Genomic DNA, 15774 nt, shown 5'->3' on the forward strand with positions numbered 1-15774 from the left:
AGGCAAGGGAAGGATATCTGAGAAGTGAGGGGCGGGGTTGGAACCACCCTGGGGCCAGGCCTTGGAGGTGGAACTCCTGGTTGCCCCTTGTCCCCACCCCTGCAGGCTGTGGGGTAGGGGCCGGAGAGTCACAGCAGCTCCAGCCCACCTAAGAAAGACTGGTTCTGCCCTATCTGGTGGGCCTGGGCCAGGTTCGAGATGCTCTGTGTCCCAGTAGGAAACTGCTGTCATGCAGGAGCTGCCTGGCCCACGTGGACCTCTGTGAGCTCCAGACACCGTGGGTTGGCCTGGCCAGCGCTAGGAGGGCGGGGGGACTGGAAGAGGAAGGGTGAGTGGCCTGGAAAGCTGAGAAGGTCTCTCCGCACAGGCAGTGAAAAGCATTGTTCCAGTGTTCCACGGGCGGGTGGGTGAGGCTGGGCCCTCCCTGCCTTGGGAATGCCTCAGGCCCATGCCCATATTCCAAATTCTGCTGCCAACACACACTCCTCCCACATGTCTTCAGAGAAACCAGGCCCCCAACTCTGCTCCACAGTAAACCAGCCCTGCTTCATGCACAGCCACCCACAGATGCCTCCCACATTCCCACGTGTCTTCCTTATACCCCTTCTGTATCGTGTCCCCCTCATGTGCCACCCTGACTTCTCCCAGTACCACCCCTAATGCTGGGGCACCTCAAATTGCCTCTCACCCCCAGTACATAGATGACTGTATTTTCCGAGCTCCAGAGGGGTACATGTGATTTGACCAGGGACGGCTATCTGGCCAGGACCTGCTGCACTCGGGCCACACCACACACTCACCAACAGCCGCTCTGAGCAGTGTCTTGGGATGCTCAGCTCACCTCAGAGAAAGGGAGTTCTGAACCATGGCTGCCTGCCATGTTCAAAAAGCATGCTTTGCCATGTGCCAAAAGCACAGCCCAAGTCCCTTTGTCATTCAGGGGTTGGAGAGGGCCTGCCAGGCGCACCCAGTGTTCCCAGAGAGGGTTTGCCCTGTGAATGCAAAGGATTGCTTTGCAGACTCCCTGGGGTGCTATGCATCTCCAAGTGATTCTTGGTGGGGGGTTTACTGTAGCCCCAGAACCAGGTTGGGGGGGTTGTCTTAGGGCACTCAGGAACCCAGAGGTTTGGGATCATGAGGAAGCTTGGATTCATGCCTGTCGACATTCTTGTAGCTAAAGGAAAGTCCTGTTATTGAAAAATGAGCCTCATCTCAGATCCTCTCAGAAGAGATGGAGACTGGTTTTCTCTGTGGGAAGGTCCCTCCACGGCTCCACTCTTCTCAGCCATACTCAGCAAGCATCCCTGGCCTCTCCTTTGGGAGGACCAGGGAGGTAAGAGCACCATCTCTCAGCCTCTGTCCACCCAGCCTTGAAGTCCCTGGGTGGGGTGAGGAATCCTCTCTTCCTTCTGACTCAACCCCAGTTGTTGTCTGCCCAGCTGTCAACATCCACCTGGGCATCCAAGTACAGAGCCCTGCCCCTTGATCCTGTGGGGTCCCACATGGAGAGGGTCCATGCAGACACCAGACAGCCCCTGGCAGGCCAAGAACTCTGTTGGGGGCAGAGCCCCTGCAGTCACTGTTGTATTTCCCACCTTGTTCGCTAAAATTGCTTACAAGGGGAGTGTCCTAAGTCCCTGCAGGCTCCCTCACCCCATCCTGGCCCTGCCACACCATGCCTCTCTATTGCTCACTCTTGCCAAATCTTTAGAACCAAACCAAAGGAAATTAGACCTGGAGTGGCAGCCCCAGAACCTCCCTTGGGTCTAGAACCCTCTGGCATCCTTGATGAGGGCCCTGTGGTGTTGGGTGAAAGTACTGGACTTAAGGTAAGAGGACTTGATAGAACCTACCACTTTCTACCTTGGGTAAGTTATTTCATTATTTCTGAGCCTCAGTTTCCCCATGTGTAAAATGGAGCCAGTCACAACTTAATTTATGTGAGGCCCTCCAGACCGCACCCGGCACACAGTAGAGCACTGTAAACGTCTTCTCCCTTCACACCAAGGGCGTCACAAGAGCTGTTTATGTGGGCTCCAGTTATAGCTCTTCCTGGATCTTTCACCAACCCTCCCCATGATTCTCTGGCTTCTGGTTAATAACAATAGCAACTACTTGCCAGGAGTCTATGATCAGCCTGCACCATGCCACGTGCTTGTTTTATCCTCACATTTACTCAGAGTTGGAGAAACCTAAGCTTGGGATAAGTGGTTTGCCCAGCGTCAAATATCTATTAAGGGCAGAAAGGAAATGCTTCGTCGGACTCCCGGGCAGCAGATGGTCCTGTAACTCCTGGCCCCAAAGTAAGCTCATTGGCCACTGGGCTCGGAGGTTCTCTGGAGAGAGCCTCATCCAGGGGTGCTTCCTTCCCCAGCTAACCCCAAAGCCTGAGACAAAGAGTAATGGTTTATTGAGTCATGTGGCAATGGTGGCCTGTCTTTAAAAAAAAGAAAGAAGCATCAGGAAAGAAGCCCAACATGGCAGGGAGACAATTCACTGAGAAGCCAAAGTCTAGGGGTGGAAAGAGGGAAGCTTGACCCAAACAGAGCTTCATTTACAGTATTTACAGGCAGGCCTTGGGGGCAGGAGCTGTGGGGGCCAGGAAGGGACTCTCCGTTGCTGGCTTCTGGGGGTTGCCGTGGGCTTGGGCTGCAGGAAGCACACTTGGCTTGGGAGGGGCCGTGGGGAGAGGGAAGCGGGTCTCCAGCAATTCTGCCGGGATCTGCCCAGGCCAGGGCTGCACCTCAGCTCCCAGGAGCCGGGGACCCTCGGAACATCTGTCTCAAGCTGTAATAGGCTGGTCTGGCTGTCGGCAGCTGCCAGAGGGATGCTCCATGGGAGGAGAACCAGAGGTGTGCTTGTACATTCACGGCAGCAGGCAAAAGGCAGGTCCACTGACCACCAGGTGGAGCTTCTGGTTGACTCGACTCAGCCCTCAGCCCGTGGCCAGGAAGGAGGTGCAGCAAGAGCCAAGCAAGCTTGAGTCGAGAAGCTGGCCAGCCAGAGCCTCAGCTCGGGGGCAGGAGGGAGGTGACTCTCAGGGTGGCTGTGGGGTAGTGGCTTCACACCCTGCTGTGGCTCATGGGTTGCATGGTAGTGTGTACAGCTCACTCTACAGCATGTTGATGACAGAGCCACAAAGGGGCCTTTGTGTGCCCGTAAGCCCATCATGGGACCCGTGCGCCATCTCTCTCAAGCTCCTCGGCTGTTTCTCTTCTCTCCATGTATCTCCTCCAGTTCTGTGTCTTTTGGAATGGGACGGCCCTCTCCCTGGGACTTCTGCCCTGCATTAAGGAGTCTTGGAGGACAGTTTGGCCTTCTCCAAAGTCATCCTGTCTTTCATGGTTCGTTAAATCAACCACACAGGGAGTGAACCTCAATGCTGGACTTGTGGTTATTTTTCATGTAATAAATAAAGATTCCTTTGTGTGACTCTCTGGGGCCTGTCCCAGGCTGAGTCCTCCTGCTGCTCAGTCGCTCCCACTGTCCCCATGGCAACTACAGATGGTCAAAGGCCGTGGCAGTGGTGGGTGGCGCGCTTGGCCTTGATGTGGAGCTGTAATAATACGGGGAACCTGAACACGTTAAAAAAAACAACAACAACACTGCTGGTCAGAAGGGGAAATTGCACCATAGCCTTCCCCTGCATCTGCTAACCTTTAAGACAGCACAAGTTAATCATTTATCCCTCTGGCCTATCTGATCATCAAAGATTAACTCCTCTCCGGCCCTATTTCCTCCTTCTCGGGCCTCACCTTTGAGTTTCTGGCCAGAATGAGAACGATTGCTTCTTGCCCCACCCCCCATCATTGCTTTGACCTTCAACACCCTTGTTTCACAGAGAGGGCAACAGAGAGCAGTTACATCTGGAACCCAGGAGAACCAGGCACACTGGGGGATCACTGAGGTCTTCCCTAGCCTTGCTCCAACAGCGCGAGGTCAGAGATCTGGGGAACCAGGGGGATTAGAATCCTGTCTGGTCAAGGAGGGTGCGCATTTGAGGGCCTCCACAGGAGGTTCTGCACACCTGCAGGATGCGCAGTGCCGGGAGGCTCTCGGGGAGGTGCTCCGACCCCCGGCATGTCTCAGAGCCCTCATCCTTTCTGGCTAAACTGAACAGAAAGGCGGCTTGGGGTTGAACCCATCTGGCAAACAGAGCCGAGGTCAGCTACACTCCCGGTCATTTCTGGAATGCCAGGAGGTAATGCGAGGAGAGGGAGATCTTGGGGAGTGGATGGTCCTGCCAGGCCTGTGATGGTGCCCAGCCACACTTGCACCACTGCTTCTCTCTGGCTCAGGTTTGCTCTGAGACCCTCAAGGTCATCACTCAGGGAGACTCTAGTAGGAGTCCTGAAATTCCCCACTTATGGGGCTTGGTTTCCTAAAAGCCTCTCTACCCAGCCCAGGCCCCAAGGGGAGAGAGGGTGAAGAGCAGACCACAGCTCACTCTCTGGACCTCGACCCTGAATGCTGTCCACATCTCAAGCCAAATATCAGGAACGTGGTGGAACAAAGGATTCCTGTGTAAGGGCTTTGGTGCTGAATCATGAGTATTTGTGAGACACTTAGGCTCACAATGTGGGCAACAGGATGGCATTCTTCGCAATCAGCAGGCTCCCAGGCAGGAGGGCAGCTGGCACTCCTGCAGGGCGCCTGCATCAGTGTCTGCTGCTGCTGGACTGTAAGCCCCTGAAGGCAGGGAGTCTACGCTAAGACTTTTCTGGAGTCCATTCCTGCCCTCCCAAGACCTGAGCCCTGAATCTTAAATAAAACAATGATTTCATAGCCATGGCCTTGGGGAGTAGGAGAATGGTGCAGGGAAGTCTCTGTTTCTGCCCTCTTCCCCTCAACAACCTGGCATGCTGTCTTCCCTCGACCTGCTTGAATTACAAATAACACCAGTCTCCCCAGGACCTCCATCTAACCCAGGGCCTCCCAGCTTTCAGACACCTCTTGGCCCAGCCTTGCACCCCCACCCCATCCCACAGGCAGAGAGACTTACTCAGCAAGCTGGAGTTGGGGAAGCGCCAGGCCTCGCTGTAGGAGGAGTAGGGGGTGTGGCCGTAGGCATTGCCAGAGTATTCACTTCCTGTTGGAGGCACACAGGTGAGGGCTGTGAGGTGGAGGGCCTCAAGGTAGGGCTGAGGGTGGGAGAGAAGGTCTGGGGGACAGGGGGAGCCAGGGCAGGGACAGTGGAGCTCAGAAGGCCCCTCCATCAACCTTCGGGATCCCTCTGCCTGCACCATTTTGGACAGTGCCTTTTTTGCCAGGTACTGGAGGCACTGCCCTGACAAGCTCAGCCCTCACAGGAACCCCAGGAGGTATATGTCATCATTATGCCCATTTTTAAGATGAAGACACTGAGGCTTGGAGATCTGCAGAAGCTCACAGAGCCAGAGGGTTTGGTGGGGTCTGGAAGCTGTGCTGTGACTCCAGGGCCCAGGTTCTAACCATTTCTACTGCTGCCTGGACCTTCTGAGGAAGGGGCTTTCCAGGAGGGGCCAGTAGGGATAAGGGGGGTCAGAGGTCATAGAAGTAATCAGGATGTATAAACCTGTTAGCCTCCCTAGGTCTGAGTTTGTAGGGAGGGGTGTGTGTGGTGGGGGATGCTGAGGATTAAGGGGAGGAGGGGAGGGAGGGCCCTGGGGGCCACCGACCTCTTGGAGTTTCTGCATCTTGGGACCTGCTCTGAGGGGCTTGTTGTCCCATCCCAAGTCTGCCACTTTAAGGAAACTCAGTGCACGAATTTACACAAAATAAATCAGATCACCTCATCCTGTGAGTGGGTTCTTGGTTTTACCAGAGGAATTATTTACCAAAGAAATGATTTAAGCATTCCCTTGAATAGCAACAACAACGTCAAGCCGACCACCACCATGACCGCTGGTACTTGGTAGGGAGCTGAGAGTGGGCAGAGCGCTTTCCCACCCACTACGCCCCTTTCTTCTCCCAGCCCTCTAACAAAGCCTGTGTCAATACCGCCAATTCACAGAAGGGGAAACGAGTGCAGCTTGATTAAGCAGTTTGCGGCAAATCACGCTACTGGTAAATGGCAGAACAGAACCTGACCTTGGGGCTCTGAACTCTAAATTCCAGATAATCCCTTTATGCACTGAGGAGACAATCCTCTCTACAAAGCCAGGTTGCCACCAACCCTGAGATCCGATGAATGTCCACACTGCTTTTTAGAAACTCATTTGCCACTGTGAGCTAAGTGCCTTCTGGAGCTGCTCTCCTTGCCAGACTCTGGAAGGGAGGTTTGAAACTGCCTGGCCTGGGGCCGGCCTGCCTGGAGTCAAATCCCGGGGCTCCCCACTTCCTGGTTGTGTGACCTTGGACCAGTCACTAAACCTCTCCGAGCTTTGGTTTCCTCGTCTGTAAAATGGGGCAAGTTACTGTCCCTGTCTCATGGGGTTTCAGTGAGAACTAAATACACATTGCATGGTGCTAAGCAAGAAATGCTAGCTTTTCTATTATTTTCCCATGAAGCAGGTGCTAAAATAAAGCTCAATGGAGGCTCAAATCAGTCACCTAACCAGTTTTAAAGCCTGGCTTTGGGTCAGTGGAGGCTGCCATCTTGCCAGAGAAGTAGGCATCTGTGCAGGAGGAATGGAAGCGAGGAGGAGGAGCTTAAAGCAGAGGAAGGCTACTGAATGCGTTCCTTGTAGGCAGTCAGTGACAGGCTTAGGGTGTGACCAAGTCTAACACAGATCAGGCACACAAAAAAATAAATGCAAAAGAAAGGAGGGAGAGGGTCCCACCCGGTGGTGCAGCGGTTAGGTTCGCACGTTCTGCTTTGGCGGCCCGGGGTTTGCTAGTTCGAATCCCAGGTGTGGACCTATGCACTGCTTGTCAAGCCATGCTGTGGTAGGAGTCCCACATACAAAGTAGAGGAAGATGGGCATGGATATTAGCTCAGGGCTAATCTTCCTCAAAAAAAAAAAAAAAAAGGAGGGAGGAAAGAAGAGAGCAAAGAAAAGAAAACTAAGAAATGAACTCATCCAACCATTTATTTCACAAATGCAGAAACTGCTCCCCAGGGAAGGAGAGATATTTGCCCAAGGCCACATGTTCATTCGGAGCCTGCTGTAGGCTCCAGCCCCCTAGCTCCTACTCCAGTGCTCTTTCTTATATCCCACAGGGCACACTGCCTCGTTTACTGCTAGTGTACCCCACATCTCCTGGTTTCAGTGCACCCGTGGAGGAAGCTGATTCTGTACTGGCTACACAGCAAGGGCCCCTGTGTCTTTATCCCACTCCACCCAATGCCAACCCTCTGCCAGCTCTAAAGGACAAGAAGAGAGGTGGAAAATATAATGAGTTTGCCCTCTCATTTTGTCACTTAGCCATGTACTCACTTGCTCACTCGTACACTCATTTATTGAACACACACTTACTGAGTACCTATCTGCTTCAGTCACACAGAAGTTGGGGTAGGGGATAGGCTCAGGAGGTGGTAGGTACACCCCTGGGTGCGGCATCTTCCCACCACTTGATCTGTCAACCTACTGCAGCCATGGCAGATGAAATGTCCCTGTCCCCAAGAAAGGCCAACCCATCCTCTGCTCTGCATCTAGCCCCACTCACCTTTCCAAGGACTTGGCCCTAGAATTTATCCCCTCTCTTTTCTGCGTCATCAATCTCTCCCCTTCTAACACATCACTCCCTTCAGCCGATGAACATGCTCTGCTATCTTCCCTTTTAAAGATCCTCTTCCTACCCCACATCCCTCTCCAGCTACCAGCCCCTTTCTCTGCTCCATGGTGTTTGCCTTCACCTCCTCATACCCCTCCAGTAAGGCCAGTGCTGATCCCCTCAAACCCTCACAACCTCTATCCCGGTCATTCCAATGGTCACTTTTATGTCCTCCAGCCCATCACCCTCTTAGCCCACTTTGATTCAGCTCATCACTCCCTCTATGCCTTTGGCTTTCCGGATGCCCGCTCTCATGGTTTGTTTCCTAACCCACTGGCCTTTCCTACTGACTCTCCTTGCTGGTTCCTTCTCTGCTAGACCTCTAAATGTTGAAGAACCCCAGGACTTGGTTTGTGAGCCTTCTGTGATTTTCCATCACATTCTCTTCTAGCGATCTTGTCTAATCCCTTGGCACTAAATAACAGCTCTGTACAATGGCTGAAATTTATGCCCTGGTCAGGCATCTTTCCTGACTTCAGACATATATCATGTGCCTAGTGACTTATTAAACTGGGTATCCAGGAGGCATCTCAGCTCTAATGTGGCCCAAGAGGACTCTTGATTCCCACCTACCATGGACTCCACTTCTTCCTTTCCTGGTATCCCACCTATATACTTGCCACCACCATCCACGCAGCTTCCCAAGCCACAAACCTAGGAGTCATCCTGTTTCCTCTGTTTCTGAATCTCTACGGCCAATTCACCAACAAGTTTGGTTGGCTCTACCACCACAATATATCCTAAGTGTCTCTTTTCTCCTCCTTCATTGCCATCTCTCTAGCCCAAGCCACTGTCATCTCTTGCATGAACTACTGAAATTGTCCCTCCCCCAACTGGTCTCTGTGCTTTCTCTCAAACTGTCTACAACCTGTTTCCCAGCAGCCTAAGTAGTTTCAAAATTTGACTCAGCCACTACCAACATCTCCTCATTTTGTGGTGCTTTCCCCGTTCACTCACTATTCTTGGATATACTCACCTTCTTGGTGTGTGCAATCATGCTAAATTAGTTCCTGCCTTAGGGCCTTTGCACTTGCTGTTCTTTTGGGCTGGGGATGGTCTGCCTCAGTTTTATTACTTGGCTGACCACTTTGAACATCTTCTTAGAGAGGCCTCCCCTGATCACTCAATCTAAAGTAGTTATCTCCTCTCCCTGTGGCTCTTTATTACATCATCCCATTTTATTTTCTTCCAGCACTTATCAGTATCTGAAATTATCTTGTTGATTCATTTGTTGACTTGTTTACTATGTTTTTTTCTCCATTATTAGGTTTTAAGCTCCATGAATAGAGAGAGGCACCTGTCTTGTTCATTGCTGCATCACCAGCATCCCATATGGTCGATCCTCAACCAATATTTTGTTAAGTGAAAAAGTGGTGAATGGATGGAAGGATGCGAGGATGGATGAAAGGGTGGATGTTGGACAGATGGATGATAGAAAGATGGATAGATGAAAGGATTGATGTAGGGAAGGATGGATGGATGGAAGGATGGCTGGATGAGTAGATGGATAGAGAGAACGATGGATAGATGGATGATGGATGATGAATGGAATAAAAGACGGATGGAAGGATGGAGGAATGAAGGAGGAAGAATGGAAGAATGGAAGGATGGATAATGGAAGGATGTAAGAATGGATGAGAAGATGCATGGATGTATTGAAAAATGTTTGTAAAGATCAATGAATGGAAAGATGGATAGATGGATGGATGGATCCATCTATCTGGAGCTGTCAGTGCAGCTCCAGAACTGGTGTGAGGGTCATTAACTGTGTTAACGGGGCAGGAACAACAAGAACAACAATTAGAAGGCAAAACAGAAGATGAATGAACAAGAGAAATCCATGTCCTGGTCCTGTTGCTGTGTCGCTCTTCTATAGCTTGTGTTTTTACCTCTGGCATAGCGAGAGGCAGTGTGGAGTAGCAGAAGGAGCCCTAGGTTTGAAATACTTGTGTTCAAACAATTCGGCCAGTTAGTATGGTTATAACCCCGAGAACACCACTTTGCTTTTCTAAGCTTGTTTCCTTATCTATGTAAAACTAGGATAATACTAGCCTTCCAATCTTATGGTGAGGATTAAATAAGAAATAAAGTTATATCTATGAATGGTCAGGTACACAGAAAGGCATAATAAATGATCGCTTTCTTCCTTCCACAATTGACTAAAGAATGTTATTGGCATGCTTTGCTTTAAGCATTTACCATGTACCTAGTATACTGTAGCTTCTCAATGCAGGTTTATTGATTTTAATGGAAGGAGTCCTCATTCAGTCAACTGGGAGATTGCGGCCACTGGTAAGAGATGGACAAATAATTTTTATACAAAACAAATTCCTTAAGAATTCATTTGCACTATTGAGTGTCTAGGAACCAGATGATATATTTAAATAGAACTGCATTTTCTGAAAACTGATTTGCATGTAACTTATTGGGAGCCCATCTATCGTACAAGGCAAGGCTCCTCCCTTTTGCAATTCACTTGCAGTGGATACTGTAGTGTGCTATTTCTTTTTTCCACGACACCCACTCAGGATGAAGTCTTTCTGGAAATAACCCAGGGGCCTTTGATGAGAGGCCCAAGCCTTCCATCTACCTCACAGGCCAGACTCTGGGCCCCAGGAACCCCTTGCCCTGGGCCTGCCCCAGGGAATGATTCATAATTAAGAGAAAAGCCCTGTGCTTTCTGTTCCTTCCTCCTCCTCTAAGCAGGCGGCAGGGGAAGGTGGAGAGGTTGGAAGGGGGATGGGGGGAGCCGACTGAAGCCTGGGATTTTGATTGAGAGGCCCCATTATCCACACTCTTAAAAAAATAACCGAATCTTTTCCTTTTTTATCTTGACCAATCTCATTTCACGCTCCAGAAGAGGAAGGGAGGGAGGGAGGGAGTTCGGGGCCAGGAGGGAGAGAGGAGTCAGTATTCTGTATTTTCAACGCTGCATTAAGCACATCGCCACGGTAACCAGGCAGCAACAAGTGCCAGCTCAGCAGGTTCCCAGGGAGCAGAGAGCCTCCTTCCCTCCCTCTCTTTGCCTTCCCCTCCCTCTGCCCAGGAGAGTCCAGCCCACCTGCTTCAGCACAGGGCACCCAGAATGGGCGGCTGGCAAAGAATAACCCCTGCCAGGGAGGGAGGGAAGGAGGCCTGGGTAAATGTGCTAAGTCTCTGGGGTCAGAGCCAGGGAGGGTGACCCAGAGTTGGGAAGGGGGTTACAGATGCCCTGATTCAGAGCTCCTTCCAGAAGCTCCAGGTCCTCAGGCCTCCCTAGGCAGTGGAAATGGCTCAGTTCTACCCTATCCATCCTTGGGATCTTCCTAGATGGTTCTTAAAAGAGTGAGACTAGCCCAAAGAAATTCTCCTTGTCCTCCTCACTTGTCCAGACCTTGATACCCTGGATCACCGTTGGGTGAGGATCATGCTGGTAGACAAAGAAACCCAAATGACTGGCAGGCAGGATTCCTGGACAGTCCAAATGATGATGGAGAAATACTCCCAGAGCCTTCTCACACTCTAAATGTGGGTCTTGCCCATTCAGGGTTGAAGGAATGTGGGGTGCGAAGGAGGATATATTTCAACCATGTTCATCGTCCTCATCACCAACACCATTCATCTTCAGACTTTACAGAAAGGGTGAACCAAGACTCATCAGACTTAAATAACGAGGTGACCAGAGGTTGCCTAAGGGCCAGGCTTATGTTTAGCTCACAGTATTTTGCTTGCCCCTAGCATGGTCTCCATCAGGGTTCACTGAATCAATGTGAGAAGTGGTAGAGCTTGGATTTGAACATTGGTCTGTCTCAGCCCCTCCTTTTTCATCATGGTGTGTAATGCGGGAGTATCTGGGAAGAAGGAAGCAGAGCTGGGGAGAGTTAAGGAGCCAGGGCTGAACTGAAGTCTTTTCTCCAGGCATTTACAAGAAGATGCACCCTTCTGTCCATCCTTCAATGCCCTTCGGGAAGTCTATGCATGGGACACACCCTATCTCTTGTCCCCTCTTGCTCTACCTTTGGTCAACACCTCCTCTTTTCAATGTTCCCTCTCAGGCCAAACCCTTCCCCTTACCTGCCACCATGCCTGCGATGGCAGAAGAGGCATAACTGCCCTGTCCGCTGGTGGGGATGTGGGGTGGGTATCCGGGCAGCGTGGGCCCCACCATCTCTCGCCCTGGAAAAATACAGCAAACAGTCATCAGTTGGGCCGTAGTGGGCTCTGGTACTTACTGTCTTGCTCTCCTGAGGCTCAGAAAGTCTTCGGTCATGCCATGCCCACTCTCTCTAAAGGCATTCTCCAAACCCACTTCCTCCCTCCTTTGAGCCCAAGTTCCTCTCTCTGTCTGGTCTTCTACAGGACACAGGCTCCCCCATGCAGGGAGCACTTGTTATTGCAGTCCTGGATTGTTCCCTGTTCTCCAATGATTTTATTTATACGAATCTTACTAATCCACAGAAATGTCATGGTATTGGAGGGAGGCTGGGGGCTACGTCTTCTGAGTCTTCATTACCCGCCAGGGCACCCAGCACAGCAGCTGGCCTAGATAAATACATTAGAAACCACTGGATTCAAAGCTCACATCCCTTTCAGCCCCAGCTCTGAGAAGAATCAAGAACAAGGCCCTAGGAAGGGACACATAGGGATGGCCTGTTGGCCCATCACTATCCTTTTTTGGACCTATGGCAGACATTGCTAATCAATCACTGCATCCTTTTCCACTGAGCCAGAGAGGGGGTTCCTACTCCTCAACCTGGGCTCCCAGGTGGATACAACCTATTAGAGTGGCAAGGGACATGAAACCCACTGGCTATCCCTAACCTAGAAAGGAGATGTGGGTGGAGAGATATTTAGCATTTACACATGACCATGAACCACACATCTGTCAATTCCATTCCTGAAAAGAACCATACTCAGCAAAACAGACACCCATCTCTGTTAATCTATAATTTGTGGGTAATACTCTTGCCTTGGTGACATGAGGCAGCTCAGTGAAGTCCCAATTTCCCTGGCTCCACTTTTCCTCTACACTGAAAAGTCAAACATTCCCATTTTGGAGACCCTGCCTGACCTGGTGAGTTTTTCTCCGTCTAAACACCATTTGCCAACAACCACATCTTTCACCCATGCCCCTTCTTCCATTGCCCCTATGTCCTGCAGGCCCAGATCAGAGTCTCACTCACCCAAGGATTCTTGGCAAGGTGATAATACATCCTGATTTGCTCAGGTCTGCCCCAGTTACGACCACTGGGACAGATCCAGTGTATTTATTAATGATGCCTATTTCACTCTCAAAATGGCTTTGTGAGGGGCTGTCCTGTGCACTGTAGGATATTCAGCAGCATCCCTGGCCTCTACCCACGAGACACCAGTAGCAGTCCCACTCAGTGTGACAACCAAAAATATCTCCAGATGTTACCATATGTTCCCAGGAGGCAAAATCACCCCTGACTGAGAACCACTATGTTAGATCACAACCATTTTACCCAAATGCCTCTGCCGCTTCCACACTGGGGGCGGCTTTTTCTCCCAGAACTTACCTGGGCCTCTGTGAGCCCCTGTCAAGTCCATGCCCTCTACACCACTGCCTGTCCACCTTCCCTCCCATCAGTCCCCCCAAGGTCCTTCATACTTCAGGGGGTGCCTAGTAATGACAGAAGGGAAGGATACATCCTATAGAACCCTATAAGTTGTCAAGACCACAGTGACTAACTCCTCCTTATTCCTCTTTCTGGAGATTCCTGAAGACAATTCATTCATTTAACAAACACTTATTGAGTAAAGACGATGTTCTAGGCACTTTTCTGAGCATGTGGGGGAACAGTGACAAGCAAAAATGCTAAATTAGCAACGCATTAAGTCAAGATGGGGCATAGGCTGGGATGGGCATCTGGAGCCAAGCCTAAGGGGTCAACAAACAAGACCAAGCCTCCTGGACCTCTGCCCTTCCTCTGGAGGGAAGGGTCTAGGAATCAGAGGACTGGGGTCCCTATCCTCCTTCTATTGCTAATTTTCCAAGTGCCCTTAGATCAGCTGCCTGTGTGCCCCAAGTCTCAGTTTCTTCACATGAAAAATGGGGAAAAAAAGAAGAGAAGCCTTATGTACCTAATTACTATTACTATGATGTTATCCACATAATTCAGAGCAAGAATTTCATGCTACAGGTGGACATTGATTAGTGCAATGGAAACATTCTATAAAGTGTTACATTTCAAGGGAACCCGTACAGAATAAATCCTATTTGAAATGGGCCATCAGAGCTCATTATTTAAAAGTGTGAATGTTTTGGTAAAAATGAACACACTCGCTAATTTGTTTGACTTTTAGTACAATATCCAGCTGTGGCTGGTGCTGGACCAAACAGGGTGGAACCCACTGGAATTCTACAGGTGGGTTCAGTTCACTTGATGCAGGGTCCGAACAAACGCAGGTTTGGAAATGCAGGCGAGAAAGGGCACTTTAGTATCTTTCAAAGTAGAGGGAGAAGGATGCAGAAGATACACCAAGGTCTGGTATATCTTCCTTTCTTCTGATCTTTCTTCGAGGAAGACTGCAATATGATCAGCTTTCAGACTGAGCCTCCTTGGCCCTCAGATGAAGCACATGGCCAGGTACTGGAGCCCAAGAGAGGGCAGGAGCCACACAAAGTCTGTGAGGGCAGGAGGAGTACAGAGGGTGGCCAGGGGGCATGTGTAGGAGAGAGATGGAAGAGGGTGGTGGCTAATTCAGGCCTCATGCCTTCTCCCTTTCCTCTTCCCTCCCGATTTCCTCCTCCCTGAGAGACAGAGATGAGGGAGAGAGGGAGAGTGGCAGAGTGGGAGAGAAGGAGAGAGAATGGGAGAGGGAGGGAGAGAGAGAGAGAGAGAGCGAGAGCAAGCGAGATTTAGACCAGGCCAGACTGTGGCTGAGGGACAAATATTTAATTTCTCTGAATTGCATCTTCTTGTCTGTCTCATGAGGAGCTAGGTTATGACAGATTGTATATTGGGTTCACCTTACTCCTTGACTGATTGGTAGGGACTTCCTGGTGCACTGTGTTGAGTAGGATTCTGAGGCTGCATCTATGTCTACCATGATTGGGGTTGGGGATTTAGAGGTAAGCCTTGGTTCTTGGCCATCTATTTGCCAGGGCTGGCCTAGGTATTCTCCAGGAATCCTTCCGGCCCTGGAGCCCTGTGGTCCCACACTCCCCTTCCTCCTGCTCTCATCCTGTCCCTTTATATCACCTGACTTTTCTGCTTGTTGAGCTTTGCATCTCAGTGGGCAGAGCAGCAGGGCACATGCTCCTCTTAAGCCACAATTTAGCCCCTAAATTGCTCTTAGAAACAGAATTCGTCAGCCTCACAACGCTGTATTCTGAGATTTTAATCTTTGTCTCCCCTTAGCCACCTAATTTTCTCCCAGTGGGGCAGAGGTTTCTGAATCAAATTCTTTAGAACAGCCCTCACCCAGACTCTGGTGCCTTCAACTCTCCTATCAGTCTCACAAACTCTTTGCTTCAATTCCTTAAATATGTGATTTCTTCCAAAAAGCCAAGAACCTTGTAAACCTTCTTAGAAATGAAACCACAGAAGCCATGAGGTGGAGGCACTCCATCACGGCCTGACCATGCTCTTTTATTGACTGACTTATTTTTAAGGCTCTTCATCATAAGTTTACCTTTGGTTTGTAATTCCATCTCCTCTGCATTCAAATATTCTTTTGCTATGGCCCTATTTTTAAGAAGTTGACATAGGCACAGGTCCATGTTGACTGGCTGTGAAGTGGGGTTCTATAGGAAAACACTAGCACTCCAGAAATATTGGTAAATATTCTAAATATTGGTAAGAGACCAAGATCAGAACACCATGACTTGGAGGAATTCAGAGGGTAGAGGTGATTTCAGACAATTTTATTTGTCCCTTTGATGTCTGCCCTCTACGTGACCTCCTTTCAATTCCTTATCTTGTTCTGATAGCAAGGAGAATTTATGGCAATCCAGAAATCTCTTTGGCAGGACTAAACATAATTTTGCAAAAAGGATGGAGGCAGGTAACGACTCTTTGATGATAAAACCAAACTCAGAGCTTTCTCATCATCTGAGCTGGAGTAAGACCTGGA

The 15774-nt window shown here is 50.2% G+C and overlaps 1 protein-coding gene across 6 annotated transcripts in view; it reads right to left on the reverse strand.

The window, feature by feature from the left end:
* Positions 1-2162: 2162 nt before the first annotated feature.
* Positions 2163-15774, reverse strand: part of PAX8 (paired box 8) — a 59223-nt gene continuing 45611 nt past the window's right edge. For 2 of the 6 annotated variants that reach the window (XM_014852769.3, XM_014852768.3), the window contains exons 10-12: positions 11749-11850; positions 5003-5089; positions 2163-3575 (exon numbers count right to left, since the gene is read on the reverse strand). In XM_014852769.3, the coding sequence (XP_014708255.1) occupies positions 3499-3575; positions 5003-5089; positions 11749-11850 (266 nt within the window). In that variant the 3' untranslated portion in view covers positions 2163-3498. The remainder of the gene's footprint in view (positions 3576-5002; positions 5090-11748; positions 11851-15774) is intronic. The other 4 variants (XM_044772818.2, XM_014852771.3, XM_014852772.3 and 1 more) reach the window with 3 other exon arrangements.

This window comes from Equus asinus, chromosome 6 (assembly GCF_041296235.1).
Source record: "Equus asinus isolate D_3611 breed Donkey chromosome 6, EquAss-T2T_v2, whole genome shotgun sequence".
Taxonomy (NCBI): Eukaryota; Metazoa; Chordata; class Mammalia; order Perissodactyla; family Equidae; genus Equus; species Equus asinus.